This window comes from Macaca thibetana, chromosome 14 (assembly GCF_024542745.1).
Source record: "Macaca thibetana thibetana isolate TM-01 chromosome 14, ASM2454274v1, whole genome shotgun sequence".
Classification (NCBI taxonomy): Eukaryota; Metazoa; Chordata; class Mammalia; order Primates; family Cercopithecidae; genus Macaca; species Macaca thibetana.
Genome location: NC_065591.1, coordinates 69,935,744 through 69,960,517, shown reverse-complemented (window position 1 = coordinate 69,960,517; position 24,774 = coordinate 69,935,744). Strand labels below are relative to the sequence as shown.

The 24,774-nt window shown below is 43.1% G+C and overlaps 3 protein-coding genes across 3 annotated transcripts in view; all 3 read left to right on the top strand.

Annotated features, from left to right (window-relative positions):
* Positions 1–24,774, top strand: part of CLNS1A (chloride nucleotide-sensitive channel 1A) — an 820,929-nt gene that overhangs the window by 144,303 nt on the left and 651,852 nt on the right. The gene's annotated exons all lie outside the window — the stretch shown is intronic.
* The window catches only part of KCTD21 (potassium channel tetramerization domain containing 21), a 540,409-nt gene that overhangs the window by 432,089 nt on the left and 83,546 nt on the right, over positions 1–24,774 (top strand). The window lies entirely within an intron of this gene.
* Positions 1–24,774, top strand: part of GAB2 (GRB2 associated binding protein 2) — a 210,826-nt gene that overhangs the window by 144,604 nt on the left and 41,448 nt on the right. The window contains exon 2 of the mRNA XM_050757470.1: positions 336–636. Coding sequence (XP_050613427.1) covers positions 336–636 — 301 coding nt within the window. The remainder of the gene's footprint in view (positions 1–335; positions 637–24,774) is intronic.

Here is a 24,774-nt window from a genome sequence, read left to right as displayed (position 1 = left end):
ATACTTATAATCCAAGCGCTTTAGGAGGCTGAGTTGGGAGGATCTCTTGAGACCAGGAATTTGAGACCAGCCTAGGCAACAGAGCAAGACCTTGCCTCTACAAAAAAATCTTTTAATTAGCTGGGCGTGGTGGTGTGCGTTTGTAGTCCCAGCCACCCGGGAGGCTGAGGTGGGAGGATTGCTTGAGCCCAGGAGTTCAAGATTACAATGAGCTTTGATTGTGCCACTGCACTCCAGCCTGGGCAACAGGGCAAGACCTGTCTCTGAAAGAAAAAAGCTTTGAAATAACTAATGACTTCTTTCCCCTCTTCTTACTCCTTCCTGAATTGATTTAGGCCTGGAAGAAACGCTGGTTTATCCTACGGAGTGGCCGGATGAGCGGTGACCCAGATGTTCTGGAATACTACAAGAACGATCACTCCAAGAAGCCTCTGCGGATCATCAACCTGAACTTCTGTGAGCAGGTGGATGCAGGCCTGACCTTTAACAAGAAGGAGCTGCAGGATAGTTTTGTGTTTGACGTCAAGACCAGCGAGCGCACCTTTTACCTGGTGGCTGAGACAGAAGAGGACATGAATAAGTGGGTCCAGAGCATCTGCCAGATCTGTGGCTTCAATCAGGCTGAGGAGAGCACAGGTATGAGAACACACACAGATCTTTCTCACAGGGAGTTGAGGCGAGTCCCTTGGATTCCTGGAGCATTGACAGCAGGCTCTAGCTAAGGTTTCCTGTTGGAAGAGGGTTCATAGATAAAGAGTAAAGAGTGAAGGGGTTGGCCAAATATTAGAGGGACACCTGGCCCTAATTATGCTCTAACAGGAAAGCAAAAAAAAGTGTTAGGGTTGTGATAAAGCTAAAGGTATTTGTGGTGTTTCCTCAGGTGCCTCAACACCACTGCCATTCCTCATCCCTCCCGCTTTCTCTCTTCCCTGTGCTGTCCAGCACTCTGTGTCCCATTACCTGTCACCCATCCCATAGGGAAGGTCTCAGCTTGGTCCCTCCTCTGCTTCACCTCTGTCTGTCCTAGCCCATTTCAGGCCATCCTGCACAGTCACACTTGACCCTTGTTTGTGTGGGTTCTTTGTGATGATTATTGATGATCCAGTGTTCATTTATGTTCACTTGGGAGGGACAGATAAAAGGAGGAAACAGTCATTTATGTTTGGGTTTTGATAATCTTCACAAAAGAGTAACTCACCTTTTTGAAATTAGTGTTAAATTGTAGAAATGCTCCTTAACATTTGTTTAGGCTCATCTCAAACTCTGTGGGATGGTTAAAGAGCAGAGTTTTTTCTGGGGTGGTAGAATTGACCCAGCAATTCTACTCCTAGGCATATTGCCAAAACATGTTCACACAAAAACGTGCACAAGAATGTTCACAGCAGTATTACTCATAATAGCCAAAAAGTGAAAACAACCCAAATATCCATCAATAAATCAAATATGGTATATACATATAACTAAGCCACAAAATGGTATGAAGTACTGAAAACATGTTAAGTGAAAGAAGACAGAGCAAACCATCTTTTTTTGATTCCATTTATATGAAGGTTCAGAGTAGGCAAATCCACAGAGACAGAAAATACATTGGTGGTGACAGAGAGTGACGGTATGAGAAGCAACTGCTCATGAGTATGGGGTTTCTTTTTGGAGTGGTAAAAATGTTCTGGAATTAGATAGTGATAGTTGTACACTTTCATGAGTATACTAAAAACCACTGTATTTTACACTTTAAAATGCTGAAATTTATGGCATGTAAATTATGTCTCATTCTTTAAAAAAAAGTTCCTCAGGTGATTCTGAGGACCAGCCAGGTTAGGGAGCCCCTAGACATAGGACCAGCTTCGTGGAGATATGAACTGTAGCGTCAAAAAGAGCCCCATCCTTAGAAGGCCTTGTACTTGGTTTAACACTCCACTATTACTATCTTGAAGTTCTTGATAGTTTTTTTTAACAGGAAGTTCTGCGTTTTCATTTTACACTGGGCTCTGCAAATTATGTAGCCAGACATTCCTGAACGAGATGTCCTAACCTAGGAATTCTGTGATTTTTATCTTCCTTGGGGAAGGATAATCAGCCCCTATTTATTGAGTTCTTTAGTATAATCTTCTTGCTTCCTGAGTGGAATTTCCTGTTTTCCCCAAATCTTTGTCATTTTATAGGTTTCATGGAGATTTTTTTTCCCTTTATTTTATTCCTGATGAAGAGCAATGCATGTTCAGTGAAAAAAAAGTCAGGGAGGGAAAGGGGCCACAGCCGGGGCAACATAGCGAGACTAGAGTTCTGTGACACAATCATGGTTCGCTGTAACATTTTTATTTCGATAAAAAATAAAAATTACCTGGGCACGGTAGCATGCCTGTAATCCCAGCTACTAGGGAAGCTGAGGTGGGAGGATTGGTTGATGCCAGGAATTCAAGGTTGCAGTGAGCTGTGATCACGCCACTGCACTCCAGCCTGGATGACAGTACGAGACCCTGTGTCCAAAAAAAAAAACAAAAAAAGTTGGGGGTGAGGAATAAGAAATGAATTAAAAGGCCGGGGAGCTGGGCATGGTGGTTCCCGCCTGTAATCCCAGCACTTTGGGAGGCTGAGGCAGGCGGATCACCCGAGGCCTGGAATTCAAGACCAGCCTGACCAATATGGTGAAACCCCGTCTCTACTAAAAATACAAAAATTAGGCTGTGATGGTGTGCGCCTGTATTCCCAGCTACTCAGGAGGCAGAAGCAAGAAAATTGCTTGAACTCAGGAGGCAGAGGTTGCAGAAAGCCGAGATCATGCCACTGCACTCCAGCCTGGGTAACAGAGGGAAACCCTGTCTCAAGAAAAAAAAAAAAATGAGGCTGGGCACAGTTGCTCAGGCCTGTAATCCCAACAGTTTGGGAGGCCAAGGTGGGTGGATCACTTAAGATCAGGAGTTCAAGACCAGCCTGGCCAACATGGTGAAACCCCATCTCTACTAAAAATAGAAAAATTAACCAGGCGTGGTAGTGAGTGCCTGTAATCCCAGCTACTAGGGAAGCTGAGGCAGGAGAATCGCTTAAACCCGGGAGGTGGAGGTTGCAGTGAACTGAGACCATGCCATTGCACTCCAGTCTGGGCAACATGAGCGAAACTCCATCTCAAAAAAAAAAAAAAAAAAAGGCAGGGGAAAAAAACTCCACAAAATCACCAGTCTCAAAGCTTTCATAAATGTTAGCAGTGGCAAATCTATCTGGGTCTGCAGCAACCTCAGTTCTTGCCTCCTCAGAAGAAAGAATTCAGCCAAAGGGCATAAGGCAGAGTGAGAGACTGAGGCATGTTTTAGAAGAGGGGTGAAAGTTTATTAAAAAGTGTTAGAGCGGGAACAAAAGGAAGTAAATAACACTTGGAAGAGGGCCAAGCGGGCAACTTGAGAGACTTCAGTGCTCTGTTTGACCTTTGATCTGGAGTTTTAGACATTGGCATGCTTCCGGGGGGTTGTGTCTCTTCTCCCCTGATTCTTCCCTTGGAGAGGGCTATCTGCATGTGCAGTGGCCTGCCACACTTTGGAGGAGCTGCATGCACAGTGTCTTTACTAAAGCTGTACACGTGCCCACTTGAGGTGTTCTTTTACCAGTCAAGTGTTCCTAGAGGAAGTCCAAATACCAGTTAAACTCTACCATTTTGCCTTATAGTGTGCGTGCTTGAGCCCACTTGCCTATCTCCTAGATCTTATCAGAAAGCTGCTGATCACCAGTTTCAGGTGCTTTCTATCTATTGGGAGACCCTCTTTCCCCAGCATCAGCTGCAACCAGTTGTTATTTTAGAGAGTTTAACCGCCTGACTCTCACCTGCTGGTTGTCTGACATTCCTGGTGGGAAGTGGGTGGGAGCCTCTCTTGCCCTGCCCGTGTCTGCCTAGCTGCCTACTCTAACCATGTGAGAAATGAGTCCAAGAAGTACCTCAGCTTTTTAAGAAATAGGTATGATGAGGGGAAAATAATAACCAAAAAGCAAATGGCTTTTAATTGAATTATTTTCTTGTGGGATTAGAGGTGTTCTCATCAAGAAAATAATATTCTTGAGATGTGGCAAAAATTACTCGGTGCAGATATCTTTCTTAAAAATCACATATTTAAAAGATATTGTCTGAATCCTTTTACTGCATAGGACTTCAGTACAATGAAAATGTGGGAACTATATTATCTGGGCTTGCTTTCTTTGGTAGCAAGGTTCATTTGTTCATTCACACATTATTCATTCAGCAAACCTTATGGGGCATTTATTTTATGCAAGTTCCTGTCATAACCAATGAGGCTACAAAGATGAACAGTAGAGTCTCAGTGCTCAGACATCATAGCCTAGAGGAGGGGACAGGCATGCAACCAGATAGTCACAGAGTCATGCTGTAACAGGAATCACCAAGATTAGTGACACATATACAACCAGCTTAGGCCTCCCTAAGGAGAAGAGTATTAGAGGGTGACAAATAATTGAGTATTTTGTCAATAGCCTTATTAAATAATATATTTCCTGGCCGGGTGCAGTGACTCACTTCTATAATCACAGTACTTTGGGAGGCCGAGGCGGGCAGATCACGAGGTCAGGAGATTGAGACCATCCTGGCTAACACGGTGAAACCCGTCTCTACTAAAAATACAAAAAATTAGCCGGGCGTGGTGGTGGGCACCTGCAGTCCCAGCTACTTGGGAGGCTGAGAGAGGAGAATGGCGTGAACCCAGAAGGCAGAGCTTGCAGTGAGTCAAGATAGTGCTATTGCACTCTAGCCTGGGCGACAGAGCGAGACTCCATCTCCAAAAAAAAAAAAAAAATGTATATGTTTCCTAGCCTGTAATCCCAGCTACTTTGGAGGCTAAGAGGGGAAGATTGCTTTAGTCCAGGAGTTCAAGACTGCACTGAGCTATATTTTTTTAAGAGGCAGGGTCTTGTGAGCCCTGTCACCCAGGCTGGGGTACAGTGGCATAATCACAGCTCACTGCAGCCTCAAACTCCTGGGCTCAAGCAATGTTCCCACATCAGCCTCCCAAGTAGCTGGGACTATAGGCATGCACTACTGCACGTAGCTAGGAAATATATTATTTTCTTCTTTTGATTTTTGGAGATGGAATCTTGCTCTGTCGTCCAGGCTGGGGTGCAGTGGCACGATCTCGGCTTACTGCAACCTGCACCTCCCAGGTTCAAGCAATTCTCCTGCCTCAGCCTCCCCGGTAGCTGGGATTACAGGCATGCACCACTACACCTGGCTAATTTTTGTATTTTTAATAGAGACAGCGTTTCACCCTGTTGTCCAGGCTGGTCTCAAGCTCCTGACCTCAAGTGATCCACCTACCTCGGCCTCCCAAAGTGCTGGGATTACAGGTGTGAGCCATCATGCCCGGCCAGAAATATATTCAGATAGATAGATATCTGTGTGTGTGTATTTTTATATATATATATATACACACACACAAATATGTATATACACATACGCATGTATATATTTTCTTAAGCCTTTTTTAAGGAATTATTAAATGTCTCGTGTTTTAATTTATCAGAGCAAGAATATCGTCTGTGATAGAGGTTATTTGTGAGATCCTTCTGTTGAAAACAATTGGCTTTTCTTCTGTCTCAGAGGAGAATCTGGTTATGTTTTAATTTTGTGGCTCTCTTAAACTGGATTATATCTGTAAAACCTTCAGGTAAAAAATTAAAACTTAATTATTCTTTCAGTTTTTTTTTTGTTTTTTTTTTTTTGTTTTTTTTTGACTGAGAGTTGGGATCTGAGGAGAAACAGAAAGTTAACATTTGACTACTTTCTTTTGCATAGTAGCCTATTTCATTTAATCACTTTATCACCTTTATTTCAGTTTTTCAAATGACGAAATTGAATACTTTTTCTTCCCTGCCCAGCACTTTTATAACTCCCCAGGGCTAAAGATCTTCTTCTTCTACCCACCCCGCATCCTCGGCTGGGTTCAGAAGGGCTACCCAACTCTTATCAGCCCCAGAAACTCTTCCTTAATGCAACACTGCTTTCCTTTTACTGGGGCCTGTTGAGAACAATCCAATCACCTGAGTCTTCATGTCAGTACCTGCCTTAGGTGAAAAGCACCTGACCCTTGGTGATCACAAAAAGAAATTATCGCAGCTGTGTATTGACCATCTATTCTGTGAAAATTGAGACTTTACATAAATTCCCACTAAAAAGTCACAGTAAGCCTTTCAAACAGCAACGATTTGACCCAAGGTCACACAGCTAGAAGATGGGAAAGTTGGGATTCTAGTCTAACCCAGACCTGACGTTGCATTATAATATGCTGTCTTTTTGTCCCTGTTCTTCTGGAATATAAGCATCTGCCAGAAACAGGCCTGGATATTTTTACTCCTTTGGACACTATGCATTGTACTGGAAGCACCCACCAGGGGTCCCTATGGTAGGCTGAGGTTCTCCCTCCTTACTAACCCATATTGCCAAAGTCCTTGGTCTGGAATATTCCTAATTTAGTAATTTCAAGAGCTTTAATCTAGTCATCAGGCTCTATTGGTTAGTCTGTATGCTGGGGACAAGGGTGTCTGAGTTCAAATCACTACTCTGTGATTACATGAGCAGGTCACTCAATAAAGTCTCAGCTTCCTTTTGTAAAATAGGGATAACATACTTTCTGTTCTCACCCCATGCTTCTGCTTCTCCATGGATGCATCCAGACAGACCTAGAACCCACTGGCAGAACCTCAAGTTGCACATTTCCCAAAGGACTGTTCACATTGTTTTCTGTGTAGGGGTATCCCCTGGAGTTGTTCAAGCCAGTGTTCCTGCCCCTGGTTTGCTCCTGTAGGGGCTTCATCATATGCGGAGCCTCTTTCAAGCAGATACTCCCTCTTTTCCTTTCTTTCCTTCCTTCCATCTGTTCATCTGTCCCTTCGTCTGTCTGTCTGTCTGTCTGTCTCTCTCATTTGTCTGTCTGTCTGTGCCCAGGCTGGAGTGCAGTGGCACAATCATGACCTCCCAGGCTCAAGTGATCCTCCTGCCTCAGCCTCCAAGTAACTGGGACTACAGTTGTGCACCATCACACCCAGCTAAATTTCTTAATTTTTGTAGAGACCAGGGTCTCACTATATTGCCCAGTGTATTAGTCCATTTTCATACTGCTGATAAAGACATACCTGAAACTGGGCAATTTACAAAAAAAAAAAAAAAGAAGAAGTTTAATGGACCTACAGTTCCACATGGCTGGGGAGGCCTCACAATCATGGCAGAAGGTAAGGAGGAGCAAGCTATGTCTTACATGGATGACAGCAGGTCAAGAGAGAGCTCATGCAGGGGAACTCCTCTTTTTAAAACCATCAGATATCATGAGAACAACCTGGGAAAGACCTGCCCCATGATTCAGTTACCTCCCACCAGGTCCTTCCAACAACATGTGAGAATTCAAGATGAGATTTGGGTGGGGACACAGCCAAACCATGTCATTCCGCCCCTGCCCCCTCTCAAATCTCATGTCCTCACATTTTAAAACCAATGATGCCTTCCGAACAGTCCCCCAAAGTCTTCACTCATCCAAGACAAGGCCTTCCACTTATGAGCCTGTAAAATCAAAAGCAAGTTAGTTATTTCCTAGGTACAATGGGGATACAAGCATTGGGTAAATACAGCCATTCTAAATGGGAGAAATTGGCCAAAACAAAGGGGCTACAGGCCCCATGCAAGTCCAAAATCCAGTGGGGCAGTCAAATCTTAAAGCTCCAAAATGATCTCCTTTGAATCCCTGTTTCACATTCAGGTCACACTGATGCAAGAGGTGGGCTCCCACGGCCTTGGGCAGCTCCACCCCTATAGCTTTGCAGGGTATAGCCTCCCTTTGGGCTGATATCATGGGCTAGCATTGAATGTCTGCAGCTTTTCCAGGCACACAGTGTAAGCTGTCAGTGGATCTACCGTTCTGGGGTCTGGAGGATAGTGGCCCTTCTCTCACAGCTCCACTAGATGGTGCCCCAGAAGGGACTCTGTGTGGGGGCTCCAACCCCACATTTCCCTTCTGCACTGCCCTAGCAGAGGTTTTCCATGAGGACACCATGCCTGCAACAAACTTCTGCCTGGGCATCCAGACTTCCATACATCCTCTGAAATCTAGGCAGAGTTTCCTAAACCTCAATTGCTGACTTCTGTGCACCTGCAGGCTCAACACCGTGTGGAAGCTGCCAAGGCTTGGGGCTTCCACCCTCTGAAGCAACAGCCCAAGCTGTACCTTGGCCCCTTTTAGTCATGGCTAGAGCAGCTGGGACACAGGGCACCAAGTCCCTAGGCTGTGCACAGCAGAGGGACCCTGGGCCCAGCCCACAAAACCGTTTTTTCCTCCCAGGCCTTTGGGCCTGTAATGGGAAGCGCTGCCGTGAAGACCTCTGACATGGCCTGGAGACGTTTTCCCCATTGTCTTGGGGAATAACATTCATCTCCTCCTTACTTATGCAAATTTCTGCAGCCAGCTTAAGTTTCTCCTCAGAAAATGGGATTTTCTTTTCTATTACATTGTCAGACTGCAGATTTTCCAAACTTTTATGTTCTGCTTCCCTTATAAAAATGAATGCCTTTAACAGCACACAAGTCACCTCTTAAATGCTTTGCTGCTTAGAAATTTCTTCCCCCAGATACCCTGAATCATCTCTCTCAGGTTCAGAGTTCCACAAATCTCTAGGGCAGGGGCAAAATGCTGTCAGCCTCTTTGCTAAAATATAACAAGAGTCACCTTTGCTCCAGTTTCCAACAAGTTCCTCATCTCCATCTCAGACCACCTCAGCCTGGACTTTATTGTCTATGTTGCAGTGATCATTTTTGTCAAAGCCATTCACAAGTCTCTAGGAAGTTCCAAACTTTCCCACATTTTCCTGTCTTCTTCTGAGCCCCCCAATCTGTTCCAACCCCTACCTATTACCCAGTTCCAGTCACTTCCATATTTTCGGGTACCTTTTCAGCAGCGTCCCACTGTACTGGTACCAATTTTCTGTAATAGTCCATTTTCACACTGCTGATTATACCCAAGACTGGGCAATTTCCAAAAAAAAAAAAAAAAAAAAACAGACTTAATGGACTTAGAATTCCATGTGGCTGGGGAGGCCTCACAATGATGGCAGAAGGCAAGAAGGAGCAAATCATGTCTTACATGGATGGCAGCAGGCCAAGAGAGAGAGCTTGTGCAGGGGAACTCCTCTTTTTAAAACCATCAGATATCAAGAGACTTATTCACTATCATGAGAAAAGCACAGGAAAGACCTGCCTCCATGATTCAATTACCTCCCACTGGATCCTTCCCACAACACATGGGAATTCAAGATGAGATTTGGGTGGGGACACAGCCAAACCATATCACCCAGGCTTGTCTTGAACTCCTGGGCTCAAGTGATCCACCTGCCTTGGCCTCCCAAAGTGCTGGGATTACAAGTATGAACCACTGTGCCCAACTACTTTTTTTTTTTTAAAGAGTTGTGATAGGACTCATATAAAAACTTAATGTGTTTACTTTCAGCTAGAAGAGGTTTGTGGCAGATGGAGACTGTTTTTTCATCCTTCTTGCCACCTCCAGATTCTTATTTCTACTGCCACCTTCCAGTCTTCACATATTCCAACCAAAAATGTCTAGGATAAAACCTGCAGGCTCAAGACCAGACCAGGAGTGAAAGTGAGTTTAAAAACGACATAAGGTTGGAGGAAACACTCTCTTGATAGAGAACTCGTTTCAAAAGGAAACCAGGAATGATGTGCTAGAAGGAAAAGCAGTTGCAGGAACACATATCAAGATTCTGTATCATATATGTGGGATTTATTTTTGCTTATTTTGTGTGTGTGTGTGCACCAACGAAAAAACCTCACCTGCCTTTTGGAATCAAAATAGCTGTCAGTCCTCAGAGTAAGGAAGCAGAGAGCTGCTCTGAGCCGTGTTTACAAGCAAGCAGATCCAAGTCCTCACATTTGTGGCTCAGTCGTGGGCAGCTATCCCTGACCAGATGTGCCACACACAAAAAGCCGTCTCTCAGTAGAGAGCTTCGATGAATTATTCATGTGCTCAGGAGTCATTCCCTGTTAGGAAAGCCATCACCCCTTTTGAATCCTCAAAGCTGAGGACTTCTGTTTTCCTTTTATCCCCTCCCTCCTCCATGTATTCAGTAGCTATTCTAGGGCCTGCACAGCCACTATCACAGGGATGCCAAAAGACAGCTAGTTGCACTTGAGTCTCAACCTTGCTACTTATTTACCTTATTGATGTTGAATAAATAATTTTCCCTCTTGGAGGTTTTATCATCTGTAAATTGGAGATGATGCTCCTCACAGCGTTGTTGGGAAGTTGCATAGGTAAAGCTTGGAGAACGTACAGGTACACATTGTGAACAGCAGCTGCTCACTTCATTTTTTGCTTGTAGTAGTCGTAGCAGTAGTAGTGATGATTTTTGTGTCTGTAGGACAAGATGAACAGAATATAATTTAAATATTCGGTGTTTTTACAGAACTTTATAGTTACACAACACTTATGCAGTCTCATTTAAGCATGAGGAAACAAAGTGAGATAGGTAGGGGCTGATAATATCATTCCTATCGCACGAGCAAGGAAACTAAGACTTAAAGACACTAAGTGATGATGCCAGAAAGCAGAGTGGCAGGGCCCCGAATCCAAGGCTTTTGACTCCCGTCTATGGCTGTGTCCTCTGACTCCTCACTTTTACCAACCCATTGTCACAGAGCTGTTTACCATGGCTGCTTCTAAGTCACAAAACGGCCAGCAAGAAGGAAGAGGAGCAAGAGGTTTATAAATCAGTGAGAACTGACTATTCTTTTTTTTTTTTTTTTTTTTTTTTTTTTTTTTTTTTTTTGAGACGGAGTCTTGCTTTGTTGCCCAGACTGGAATGCAGTGGGGTGATCTCAGCTCACTGCAACCTCCACCTCCCACGTTCAAGTGATTCTCCTGCCTCAGCCTCCCAAGTAGCTGGGATTACAGGCACACGGTGCTGTGCCTGGCTAATTTTTGTATTTTTAGTAGAGACAGGGTTTCACCATGTTGGCCAGGATGATATTGATCTCCTGACCTTGTGATCCACCCGCCTAGGCCTCCCAAAGTGCTCAATGCTGTCTGTACATTGATATTAACCTCCGATAGCTAAACTAGCAAGATAACATGATCCTTCTTAGAGGAACCTACAAACTATTGTGAGTTACAGCTCATGCAATTTAGCTCACCAGAGCCCATTTTGTAACTCTTGGAGATTTTGAAATAAGGCCAGAGCCTCCACTGTATCTTCTCTACTATTTTAGTTTTTTACCTTCTCAAACTCCTTGGCAGGAATTTCACAGTAGTCACATGTCTAATCTTAAGGAATAAAGAATTCCCAAAGTTCTGACCAACTCTTCTGTGTCTCTTCCCCACCTTTTCTCTACTAAAATTTTAGTGAGACTGCCCCCTTTAAATATTTTGTAAATATTTAAACTTCTAGTAATCCTTAAGTTTCCCAGGTAAGTCAACACTAGAATTATTTTAAGTCCTGGGTCCCACCTGGGGTCAAACGATACCCATGGGAATGCTTTTGGGGAAGTCTTCAGCATCCAGTGGAGGAATGTTACTGGGGTCTTCAAACAGCTCTTTCCAGAGAGAATGACTGGTGCCTTAAAAGTCAGGACCTCTTATTCCAGCTGGATTTCTTACAGCAGGGAGAAGTGTGGTAGAGCCAAGTAGTCCATTCAGATTCATTCTGATGACCTTGGTCCTTCCCCCACCATGAAAAGAGAGAGAGAGTGCCCAGGAGAAACCTTGATCAGAGACCTCCCGCTTTCCGTCCTCTCATCCCTGGGAGTGCCTTTTCCTCCCTCATTCCCTCCCCGACCTTTTGGGTTTTGTTTTATTAACTGAAATCAGACCAACTCCTCTGGGGAACCCTTGTTGGAAGCCAAAAGCAAATGTGGGCGGTAATACGCATCTTCTCCCCAGGCTGAGACTCCTCTCTTAAGGAAGAAAGAACAGAGTGGAGACTGACCCAGGCTCCAGCCCAGAGGCGGAGGCTGCTGTCTGAATCACCCACCCTTTTTTTCCACTGAGACAATGAGGAAAATAAATATCCAGACCAGTTTCCAGCCAGATCTGAAATCCTCATTCGAAAGAAAGAAAGAGAGAGAGAGAGAGAGAAAGGGAAAGAAATAAGGTTATTTTAAATAACCCTGAAATATCGGGCCTTCCTCCTCGATCTCTTGCTTGTCATTTTTTGTTTACAGCTGGTTCTAGTCATCCACAGAACAGGCCATGAGTTCAGACATGAGCTCCATAAAATCCTCACAAATATTTCTGTGTTATCCTAGAACAAACTCCAACCTTGACCAACTTCAGGGAAGTCTAAATCCTCTGGAGGAGGAAAAGGAGACAGGGAGAAACCTGACCCTGTTCTCTTCATTCTGTCTTCATCCTTATTTCTGCCTTTTTTTTTTTTTAATACCAGACACACCCCCTCACCACCCCATCCAGCCAGCATAGACAGTCTAGTGTTACCTGCCAAAACCCAGAGAACATCTCTTCCCAACTCCACTGTGCCAGAAGCTTTGAATGGCTCCCAAACATCTCATAAGATCCCCTCTACTTTTTTGGTTCTTGGAGTGCTTCTGATTATCCCTAGTAAATGATTGTTGAATTGGTCCCTGACTGGATTCCAAAGCCCAGGCTAACTCTCATATTGGGCTAGAAGTAGATTAGAACTTTGTATTTAGTGGTAAGGTCACCTTGGACCTCTGAAGATCTCGATTACGATTAAACATCTATTTACGTGTAGCTCTACATAGGATTCTGAACTCTACAAAATCAGTAGATACGGTCCTCTCTCTCTAGGATCTGTGCTGGGAATCAGAGTCCTAGTTTTAAATTTCAGCTTTGTTATGATTTATCTCAGTTTCTTCAACAGTAAACTGGAGTGATTTCCAAACCTTTTTTTTTTTTTTTTTTTTTTTGACGCGGAGTCTTGCTCTGTGCCCCAGGCTGGAGTGCAGTGGCGCGATCTCGGCTCACTGCAAGCTCCGCTCCCCCGGGTTCACGCCATTCTCCTGCCTCAGCCTCCCGAGTAGCTGGGACTACAGGCGCCCGCCACCTCGCCCGGCTAATTTTCTTGTATTTTTAGTAGAGACGGGGTTTCACCGTGTTAGCCAGGATGGTCTCGATCTCCTGACCTCATGATCCGCCCGTCTCGGCCTCCCAAAGTGCTGGGATTACAGGCTTGAGCCACCGCGCCCGGCCTCCAAACCTTTTTTAAAGCATTGCTTTTTAACCAAATCTCACATGAAACAGAATAATTTATGAAACAATTGAGAGGGAGCCACTTTAAATATAGCAGAGGAGAGGGTCAAGTGATGCAAGCTGGACTCAACTGCCCACCCCTCTTTCTCTCCACCGGTTGCCTGGGAAGGCTGGTGCACAATGTGAAGATACTGGTCTGCAGCAGATTTTTCAAAATGGGGACCTACAGGGCTGAGCTGCAGAAATTTTCATTAGTCCACAAAAATATGAAAAACACAAGGAAGATATAATCAATTTTCATAAAACTAAATGTAATCAGATTTTAAGACTTCCCTTTATTCAGAGATTCTCTTTGTGCATGTATGTTAAAGTATTCTCGTGTGTGTGAAGTGACAGTCATAGTAAATGATAGTTTTCCATATTTGACATTATTAAAAATTGGCAGCCCCATGTGTCCATTTCTAAAAGTGCACAAGTGCATAAAGAGGTAATGTTTTCACCTGTCCACAAAATGGAAGAGTCTGGGAAATAGTGATCTAGAGGTGATATGTGTGTCAGGACTACCTGGTTGCCAACTTCTGCTTCTGTACTCATTGCCAGGGGCCTCTGAACTCTACCATTAAGTCCAGGCCTCCTGCATCCCAGCATAAAGCCAGTGCTGTGGAATCTTTTTTCCTTAGCCCTGCTCTTGTGTGCTAGCTAGGGTTAGCCCTGGGATCTTGGCTAATTTTCCAGTGTCCCAATCTTTGCCCTGATAACCTGCCTGTAGTCTCAGATTCCACCCAGGAGTGGACCCTGTCCTGCTTTTATGTAACCCCCTCTCATAGACCAGAGTCTTACCACACCTCAGTCCAGTGGCTGGAGCCTGCCTGCTGACTGGAAGGCTTCTGGGTTGCATGTGGGGTCTCTGCTTGTATTTCTGAAGAAAATCTGCTTCTCTTTTCCCAGAACATGCTTCCTCCTCCTCTTGGATTCTACTGCCCACGTTTCTAGTGATGCCTTAGTTTCTGTTTCTTCAGTGCCCTTACCACTGAGAACCTGCTTTTGCCGGTTCCTGTTCTAGGGACAAGGGTTAGAGAAGAGCATAAGATGTGGACCTGCTTTCAGTGGACTCCTGAGCCTTGTTATGTTCTCCAGTTTTTGTTCTCTCGGCCAAACCAGCCTTGGAACTCTTCTTAGTGGCTCTCTCTGCCTTCTCTATGTCTACTTCTAAGAGGTTCTGGGCTTCTCAGTTTTCAGCAAGATTTACCTGCTTTTAACTGAACCATGCCTGACTCCGTGCCAAGATATAACTACCAGATAAAAAATTTGGGGTTAATCTCAAGTGTGAAAGTACATAATTTTTTTTGTTTGTTTGTTTGTTTTTTGTTTTTTTTGTTTTGTTTTTTTTTTGAGACGGAGTCTCGCTCTGTCGCCCAGGCTGGAGTGCAGTGGCGCGATCTCGGCTCACTGCAAGCTCCGCCTCCTGGGTTTACGCCATTCTCCTGCCTCAGCCTCCTGAGTAGCTGGGACTACAGGCGCCCGCCACCGCGCCCGGCTAATTTTTTGTATTTTTAGTAGAGACGGGGTTTCACCGTGATCTCGATCTCCTGACCTTGTGATCCGCCCGCCTCGGCCTCCCAAAGTGCTGGGATTACAGGCGTGAGCCACCGCGCCCGGCCGAAAGTACATAATTTTTTAATTCTGAATTTAGTTTCAACATCAAGCCCCCATCTGGCCAGTGATAGAAATGTAAGTTTTAATCAACTCAGGGTAATCCTGGTCAATACGGGATTTTCTCAGTAAATTCAAGTTTGTCTTCTTTTGTCCCTGGGCTGCTATTTTAAGTGCCCCAAGGTCTAGAGAACTGGAGACAGTTTATTGAGGCTGGAGCACAGTTTGGGGTTGGGGGAGGAGATGCATGGGAGATAAGAGTAAGGATGCATCTTATTCCTCTTTAGATCACCGCATTAGTAGCCACAGAGTAGCTGCCCAGTAAATATCCACATGATTTTTTTTTTTTTTTTTTTTTTTTTGAGACGGAGTCTTGCTCTGTTAACCCAGGCTGGAGTGCAGTGGTGTGATCTCGGCTCACTGCAGCCTCCACCTCTCAGGTTCAAGTGATCCTCCCACCTCAGCCTCTCAATTAGCTGGGATTACAAGCATGAGCCACCACACCTGGCAAATTTTTTTTATTTTTAGTAGAGATGGGGTTTCACCATGTTGGTCAAGCTGGTCTCAAACCCCTGACCTTAGGTTATCCACCTGCTGCAGCCTCCCAAAATGCTGAGATTACAGGCATGAGCCACCATGCCTGGCTGAATGTTTTAGTTAGTGTTTGGTTATAACTTTGTAAATAGTTACAAAAAATTCTTTTGAAAAATTCTGACTTATTTCCAGACATTTTTATTTTAAGAAATTCACTGTTGGGGAGAACGGAGAGCTTTAAAAACATTCTCATCTTACTCTTAGGTGACAAAGTCTGAGATACCTGAAATTGTGTATAATTCTGAAACATATAACATGTACTTTAACATGGTATTAAAGTACAATGGAAAAACAAAAAAATGAAGAAGAGCTCAAAAGAGATGGTATACTAACCAGGCTGAAAAGATAGAGCATGCTGAAGACCTGAAGTTTATTTTATACATCTACCATTTGTTTATTGTTTGCTTTTATTTGCTACCTCCTCGGCCCTTTTATGGATGAGGTCAGTGAACAAAATTCTTCATGGCTAGTGAATCATATTAGCAAGAACGCTCAGCCAAGACAGAAGGGAATAGATTTCATAGAATGAGAAACTTCTAGAATATGAGATCGTGAAGGGTCCTTAGAGGGCGGTTAGTTCCAAACTGCTCAAATGACAGAGTGTCTAGAGGTGAAGAGAGGGAAACTAATTTTTTCAAGATCATGCAGCTGACTGGCCAGGCTAGAATTAAAACTTAAGTTTCCTGACTTTTAGTATTTTAAATGATGTTGATGGTTATGGTTATGATCATATAAAAATCATTTTATGATTTATAGAGTGGTTTTATATATACATATATATATACACATACACACACACACACATATATGTGTGTATATATATGGTATAGAAGACCAGTTTAGTACATAGGGTCTTAGAATCACATGAATATGAACCCACAACATTAATGACTTTAGTCTTAACGTGGTCTTGGGTAAGTTAATTTACTTTTCTGAGCTTCAACTTCTGCTTCAGTAAAATAGAAACAAGACATTCTTCACAAGATTATTATGAAGATTAAGAATCCACTTAAAGCATATAGCATAGTGTTTGGTATACAATAAGTACATATTAAATGTCTGTTGAATCTGTGACTAATAACTTGCTGCTGCCTTCTCTATGATCTTCACAACAGCCCTTTGGAGACTTCCATCATGTTACTTTTATGTCCTTAAAACTAAAATATCCTAAATAACCCCTATCTCTGTTTTGCCCAAACTCAAAAAACCTTTTTGCTATGTGTGATTAAAATGTTTATCAAATAATAGATCTTGCTGAATTTCCTGATTTGAAGGGCATTACACTTGTCATTGTGGTACTCAAAAACAAAGGTGTCTTGTCCGGACGCAGTGGCTCATGCCTATAATCCCACCACTTTGGAAGGCCAAGGGAGATAAACCATCTGAGGGTCAGGAGTTGGAGACCTGCCTGGCAAACATGGCGAAACCCCAACTCTACTAAAAAAAAATACAAAAATTAGGTGGGCATGGTGGCATGTGCCTATAGTCCCAGCTACTCAGGAGGCTGTGGCAGGAAAATCACTTGAACCTGGGAGGCAGAGGCTGCAGTGAGCTGCAATCGTGCCACTGCACTCCAGCCTGGGCAAAAAGAGTAAGACTCTGTCTCAAAAAAAAAAAAAAAAAAATTTTAATTCCTTTCACAATGACATCAAAAAATAAAATACTTAGGAATCAATTTAACAAAAACCATCCTAGATCTCTATACATAAAACAGCAAAACATTACTGGGATAAATTAAAGAAGACCCAGAATATGGAAAGCGATCGTGTTATGGAGAAGACTCAGTATTGTTTATGTCAGTTCTCCCCAAATTAATCAATAGATTCAGTCCAATCTCTGTCATAATCCCAGCAGGCTTGTTTGTATTGACATAAAAGGAAATTAGAAAGTACTATATAATATATGAAAACAGTACTATTTATCAAAATAGCATGTCAATAATAATTCAGACCTTTTTCAGTCATAATGTTGGACTTTTTAGAGAACTTTATGGAACTATGTTAGATTGGTAAATAAAAGCTTTTCTCATTTTCCTTACAGTAGAAAAATATACCCCGAACTTATATTTATTGCTCCCCCAATGAGATGTTTTACTAAAAAAAAAAAAAAAAAACGTTGACAGGAGACTGACATCCTTTTCCAGGTGACTGGGCACTCAGTCACTGGTAAGAAAATCACTTGATCTTTCTGGACTGTAGGTTTTCTGTCAGTAAAGTGTTAATATTAAGCTAAATGATCCCTTGAGTTATTTCCAGACCTGTGCTTCTGTGATATGGAAAAAGAATAAATGGTTAAGAATCAGAAAGAACAAGCTGGTGATTTAAGCTTGTTAGTACAAGTTTACCATATTAGACTCTTGATTTTTTTTTCTTTTTTTTTCTTTTTTTTTTTTTTGAGAAAGAGTCTTGCTCTGTCACCCAAGTGGGAGTGCAGTGGCGCGATCTCGGCTCACTGCAACTTCTGCCTCCCGGGTTCAAGCAATTCTCCTGCCTCAGCCGCCTGAGTAGCTGGGACTACAGGCATGTGCCACCACACCAGGCTAATTTTTGGTATTTTTAGTAGAGACGGGATTTCACCAGGATTGTCTTTATCTCCTGACCTCGTGATCTGCCCGCCTTGGCCTCCCAAAGTGTTGGGATTACAGGCGTGAGCTACCGTGCCCGGCCAGACTCTTGAATCTTTACATTCTTTATGCTGACCAACAACTAGGACATTGTTTGTGCCTAAGGTATGCTATAATAAAAAGGAATATGATTTCTTACAATAATACTAATGGGCTCTTCAAACTAACTTATCTTGTCATTTCTTCTCTTGGTTATTTCAAAGCATACATTTGGGATTCATTGGTTTCAGTTTTAGCTTAAATCTATCTCCTTAGTGATGAACTTAAATTAGATGGTAATATTTTGAAGGAGGACATGTTTATGCAAACCAGAGTGAGAACTTTTAGTCTAGGGGCCAGCAAACTTTCTTTGTAAACAGCCAGATAGTAAATACTTCAGACTGCCATCTGTACTTTGTAGCAACTACTCAGCTTTGCTGTTGTAGTATATTTGCAGCCATAAACAATTATGTAAATGAGTAGGTGTAGCTGTGTTCCAGTAAAACCACAGAAACAGACCAGATGTGATGTATGGGCTGTAGTTTGCTGACCCCTGTTCTAGTGTAATAATATGCCTTGGCAGGCCTGCTCAAATAATGTACTCAGTATGCAGGCCCACTCAGTACATATAGTCTTAGTATTTTGGCCTTCCAAATGGCGTTAAAAAGAAACTCTCCCTTTGGACCCCAATTTTTAAAACCTAGAGATGGCGAGGCAACAAGACACAAGTCCGGAAGATGAGTAGGGAAACTACAGATGTGAAACCAGGAGATTATTAGGACCCCCAGGACTGGAGGCAGGGGTTGAGAAAGAGCTGCCAGCTACAAGCTGGGTCCTGCGAGGCTCTGTACCTGAAGTCCTCTACTCACCATACGAAAGGCAGCTGACCCCATTTTTGCACCCTCTGTGACAGACCCTGCCTCTGGTCAAACCCTGAAGGTCTGGGAACACAGAGTTCAAGATCTTTTCCCTCACCAGGTTACCTCCCACAGTGCAGTGCTGAGGACCACCTACCAGTTGTGGAACATCTATGTGCAGGGACTATGACATTTCCTATTCCCTAGAACAGTTCTACAGGTAGCTGTTTCATACATTTTACAAATTAGAACTCTTGGACCATCCCTAGGTTTCACAACTAGTAAGCTGAGATTCGGACTCTGACGTGCATGTTCCTTTCTCAGTAGCACACTGCCTCTCCTGAAGCTGAAGTTCCCCTTCAGAGAATTCTGTAGATCTCATAATTCCCTCGGCAAAGCTGGAGCTCTTTGAATCCCAGCCTAGCCATCCACACTAGGTCAGTTTAAGGTGCAATCTTGTGATTATTGCTGCTGATCACGATTCTTGATAAGCATCCACAACTGATATGTCTGATGCTTCTATTTTCCACCAATTGCCAGTTGTCTCAGAGTCACCGTGAAAGGAGGGGAATGCTTATCTCTTATAAAGTTGGTTAGCTTCAAAATACAGTGATGTATTTTGGATATTTCTGTGGAAAGGTTACAAGGGTCTAATGCATCAGTAACATGAACTTAAGGTACCCATTCGATGGATTGATTCCTGTGAGAAAACTAATGGGTTCCCAAAGTTCCTTGGGGGAAGGCTGAAGTGCTCCTCGGAATATAAATTTGTTCTTCCTGACTACATATAAGTTCGTAGAGCATAGGCCACCCTTTGGCACTGGCCTGCAGCTCAGTAGTGCCTCCAGTACCTGCTCCTGACCCTAAGTAAATGACAAGAGTGCTTCATTTCAAATATGAATGAATCCTTGAGGGGACCAACTAACCAACCCAAGCCCCACGCGAAGGAACAGGAGAAGGGTCTGCCACAACTGAGGGGTACGATAGATGTAAACAAAGCTTGTAACCTGACCTCTCTCAAATGAACAGGACAGTGCATGGCTAAATATAGACTTGCTGTCCCCAAACAGAAATACACACAACCCAGAAAACCTCATTAAGTGATGACAATTTCTTGTACCCTAAAGAACTGTTTACATTTGGATTCTATTTGGTCATTCATTCTTCTAACCCAGGGAGGAAGGATTCCAACAGAACTTGCTGCTCTAGTGTGTTGATTGAAGACCTGCTTGTTCTGGTTCTGGTTTTGTTTTTGTTGAGACAGGGTCTCACTCTGTCGCCCAGGCTGGAGTGCAGTGGTGTGGTCACAGCTCACTACAACCTCGATCTCCTGGGCTGAAGTGATCTTCCCACCTCAGCTCCCCAACCCCCCAATCTGGGACTGCAGGCATCTGCCACAGTGCCCAGCTAATTTATATGTATGTATATACACACACACACACACACACACATATATATATATATATATAGAGAGAGAGAGAGAGAGAGAGAGAGAGACAAACAGGGTCTTCCCATGTTGCCCAAGCTGGTCTTGAACACCTGAGCTCAAGTGATCCTCCTGCCTTTGCCTCCCAAAGGGCTGGGACCTCCTTATTCTAATTGCACCATTTTCTAGGCATAGGACATTGTGCTAAACAGCATCAGAGAAAAAGAGATGGTCTGGATCCTGGCTTCTAACAGTTTATAGTCTCACTTTATATGACAGATTTGTGAATTCCCAATTAGAATAAATGGCAAAATTACATACTACAAAAGATTTAGAAAGCATAGACTGGGCGTGGTGGCTCATACCTGTAATCCCAGCACTTTGGGAGGCTGAGGCGGACAGTTCGCCTGAGGTCAGAAGTTCAAGACTAGCCTGGCCAACATGGTGAAACCCCGTCTCTACTAAAAATACAAAAATTAGCCGGTGTGGTGGCAGGTGCCTGTAATCCCAGCTACTAGGGAAGCTGAGGCAGGAAATTGCTTGAACCCAGAAGGCAGAGGTTTCAGTGAGCCAAGATCATGCCATTGCAGTCCAGCCTAGGAGACAAGAGCAAGGCTCCATCTCCAAAAAAAAAAAAAAAGATTTAGAAGGCATGATTAATTCTAACTAGAGGCCTTTTGGGAGGCAAGGCATTTCCATCTCTAAAATGAGATGCCTTGAGCCAAAGAAGGTTGTAAAAGGACGTGTGACCAGGGACTGTGCTGTGCCACTAAGCTACAGTCACTTGCTGTCTTTCCTCTTTGTCTTTCACAGAATCAATTTCTGCTAATATATACTGTGAGATCGTATGCATCAAGGTCAGGATGTTCTGACTTGGCTCTCCCTAGCAGAGATGGTGTTCTTTCTCAGAGTCTTCCCTTGGCAGGGGGATGGGGAATCATAGGCCCAGAAAGGTCTCATGGGATCTCATGTTACTGCCTGTCTCTATCTCTTCTTTTTTCTTCCTCCGCTTTATAGTTTTTATAAACATTAGGAAACTTATATTTCTGAACGTGGGGATCTATTTATACTAGTGTTTAGTACTTTGATCCACAAATGTTTACTTACCTTGCAAATAATGAGTGATATTATAAACTCAAAACAAATAACAGGTCTGGTCAGCCAGTGTCCTGGTGATCAGATCTCACAGCTTGATTGCTCCTGCCCCCAGGCCCACATTACAGAGAGTACATCTTCATTCATAGCGATGTATCTTGTAGTTCAGGGGAAGGGCTCTTGGACTAAGATCTGAATTCTGATTCCAGAGTCAACTTCTGACCTTCTGTGTAGCCTTGGACAAGTCTTATTTCTCTGGGCCACAGTTTCTCAAACTGTAGATGAAAGATTTGAGAGGTGGGAGGAGGGTGATAAATTAGAGACTGGACTCTGGGGATCCTTCCAATTGCTATATTATGTGAGTTACTGTGTAAAGTGGAGCCATTTTATGTTTGGCCTTGAATTTTTGAATTTCCTCTGGCATAAATTATGATATATGCCAAAGGACTTTGAGACTTAATCCTTCTTAAATAATTTCAGGCTTATGATTAAAAGTGACCTGGAGCTTTGGATCTAGTCTTGCCCTCAGCAAGACTGTTTTTAGGATTCTTCATTTCTTCCTTGTTTTTCAATGAGCTTTCTACAGGGACCACACAATCCTTAGAATCCTATCAAATACTGTTTTCCAAATTCTTTGGTCATCCTCTCTGCATTAGAACTTTTAGAATTTTACCACCATTCCACTTCTAGTAATAAATAATGGGACAAGTGTCAGGCCAACAGCCATTTATTGAGTGTTTAATAATTATTTACCTATATTTCATATCATCAAATCCTCAAAAGAACCCTGTTGAGTAGGTGTTCTCTTTTGCATTTGACAGTGTGGGAAATGAGGTACAAAGAGATTAAAAGTTTTGCTCAAGACCCTGTAATAAGATAGTTTTAGACCAAATATCACATGTTCTCACTTATAAGTGGGAGCTAAATGATGAGAACACATGGACACAAGTCAGGGAACAACAGGCACAGGGGCCTCCCAGAGGGTAGAGGGTAGGAGGAGGGAGAGGAGCAGAAAAAATAACTATTGGGTACTAGGCTTAGTACCTGGGTGATTAAATCTGTACATCAAACCCCCACGACACAAGTTTACCTTCATAACAAACCTACACATGTACCTCTGAACCTAAAAGTTTAAAAAGAAAAAATGCCAATGAAAACATCATAAACTTATGAAAATCAAAAAGGGTACCCTGTATATGGAATTATAACATTGATTCATATATTGTATGTGCTATTTAAAGTTTATACATTCAGGCCAGACACGGTGGTGCACGCCTATAGTTCCAGCACTTTGGGAGGCCAAAGTGGGAGAATTACCTAAGCCCAGGAGGTCGAGGCTGCAGTGAGCCATAATTGTGCCACTCCACTACAACCTGGACAACAGAGCGAGACCTTGTCTCAAAAAAAAAAATTAAAAATTAAAAAAAATTATATATTTAACTCTAACAGGCTTTTAAAGAAAACCTTCAAGTACATGTTTCTCATTGAGGGAAAAAAAATAAAATAGTTTCAGAACCTGTGTTTGGGAAGTCCACATCAGGGTTATTTTTGTTACACCTTGTTCCTTTGGAGCCATAGATTATGTGAAGGGCCAGTGAGAACATGGATGCTTATCAATTTGCAATTTTGATGATCCAAAGAAAGGTTTTTGGAAGTATTTGCTCTTTCATTTGTCACTCAAAGCCTGCTTTGCCCTTTTTAAAGTACACCCTAACACTTCTGTCTCTGCCCCAGAATTAAGAACCAGAGATTGTTAAAACCAAACCAGTGGATCCTAATCTAAATCTCTGTAAATATGACTCGTGAGGTCAGAGGTGTGACCAGCTCTCTGCATTTACATTTCCCAGAGATAACTTTGATGTGTATCCCTGATCTAATCCAACCTCTTCCTGTTGTAAATAGAGACAGCGAGGCTTGGGAAGATGAAATGGTATGCCCAGATTCACTCAACCAGTAGGCAGGAGAGCTAGGCCTGGACCCCCATCCTCATATTTCACTTTCTTTCCCTAGTACTATTCACCTCATAGGGCTCTTGTGGGAGTTCTTCCTCTACACAGGTGAAAAGAATTGGCTTTGGAGACTGTGAGATCTGATTCAGATCTAGGCTATGCCACTTTCTGGCTGTGTGACCCCAGAGTTTGCTATTGACGTCTCTGAGCCTCTTTTTCTTCATCCAAAAAAAAAAAATAGAGGTAATAATATGTACCTCACAGGGTAGACTAGAGGCACACAGTAGGTGCTTAGTAAATGGCAGCTGTGATTACCATAGTCACTGTTGTCCTTTTGGTTCTCATTAATTCCCCATATACCATCTATATGGAGTATAATTGTGACTGAAACAGTGACAGTTACCTTCCAAGCATCCATCATGGCTTGGAAAGCAGCTCGTACCTCTTTGGCCAATCTCAAGGTCTCAGCCAGCTCCACGTGTACTCCAGGAATAGGAGCAATAAGAGTGGCTAAGTACTATGCTAACTGCTTTATTTAAAATGATCTCTATTCCTCACAGCAGTCCTACAGAGTACTTACCCCTATTGAACAAGTGAGAATTAAAAAGGCTTATTAACTTATCCAAGGCTACAGAGCTAGGAGTTGGCAGAGCCAGACTTTGAATCCAGCTCCAACACGGATTTTGGTCTACCACTTTATGGGTTCTGAGATCCACTGAGGCTTGAGGGTGGGGATAAATTTTTTGAGGAGAAGGGATAAAGATGAAAAGGGCATTGAGATAAGGGAACTAGTCATTATTTGGCCAGTCATCTTTTCCAGAAACTCCCGCCAACCACCCCTTTCCTGCTCATGTTATCACTAGCCAGTCGATGGCTGGGCTGGCCTGGGCTGGGCTCCTCGGCTGAAATCTTTCAGAGCTTTCCTGTTCTAGAGTTTTGCAAGAAGGTGGGAGGAGTGTTTGTATGCTGGGCAGGCTTCCCAGGGGTGATTGTGGAAAGGAAGGGGAGTGATTCTGTAGGGCCCTAAAAAGAAGCCAGGAAGAAGGAAAAAAAAAAAAAAAAAAAACTGTTTAAAAGAAAATAGATTGACTCAGGCATTTGTGGGCATTATCTTTAGTCTAGACTTGGAGATAGAAGCTCAGGCCAGGAGTCTAGAAACCTCCATTTTCTTCTTGTGTCTTGGGTCATTAGGAAGGTCAGTTACACAGCAAGAAGTACCAGAAACACCCCAGCCACACATTGTTTAATATCTTCCTTTATTTTCACCACTCTTTTCTTCTCTCAAGGGGTACCCAGGCAATAAAAACAAATCCTATTAACACCTTATGCATGTGCATGGATTTGCTTCCAAACCCTTTTCTCATTCACCTCCTAAAACAAC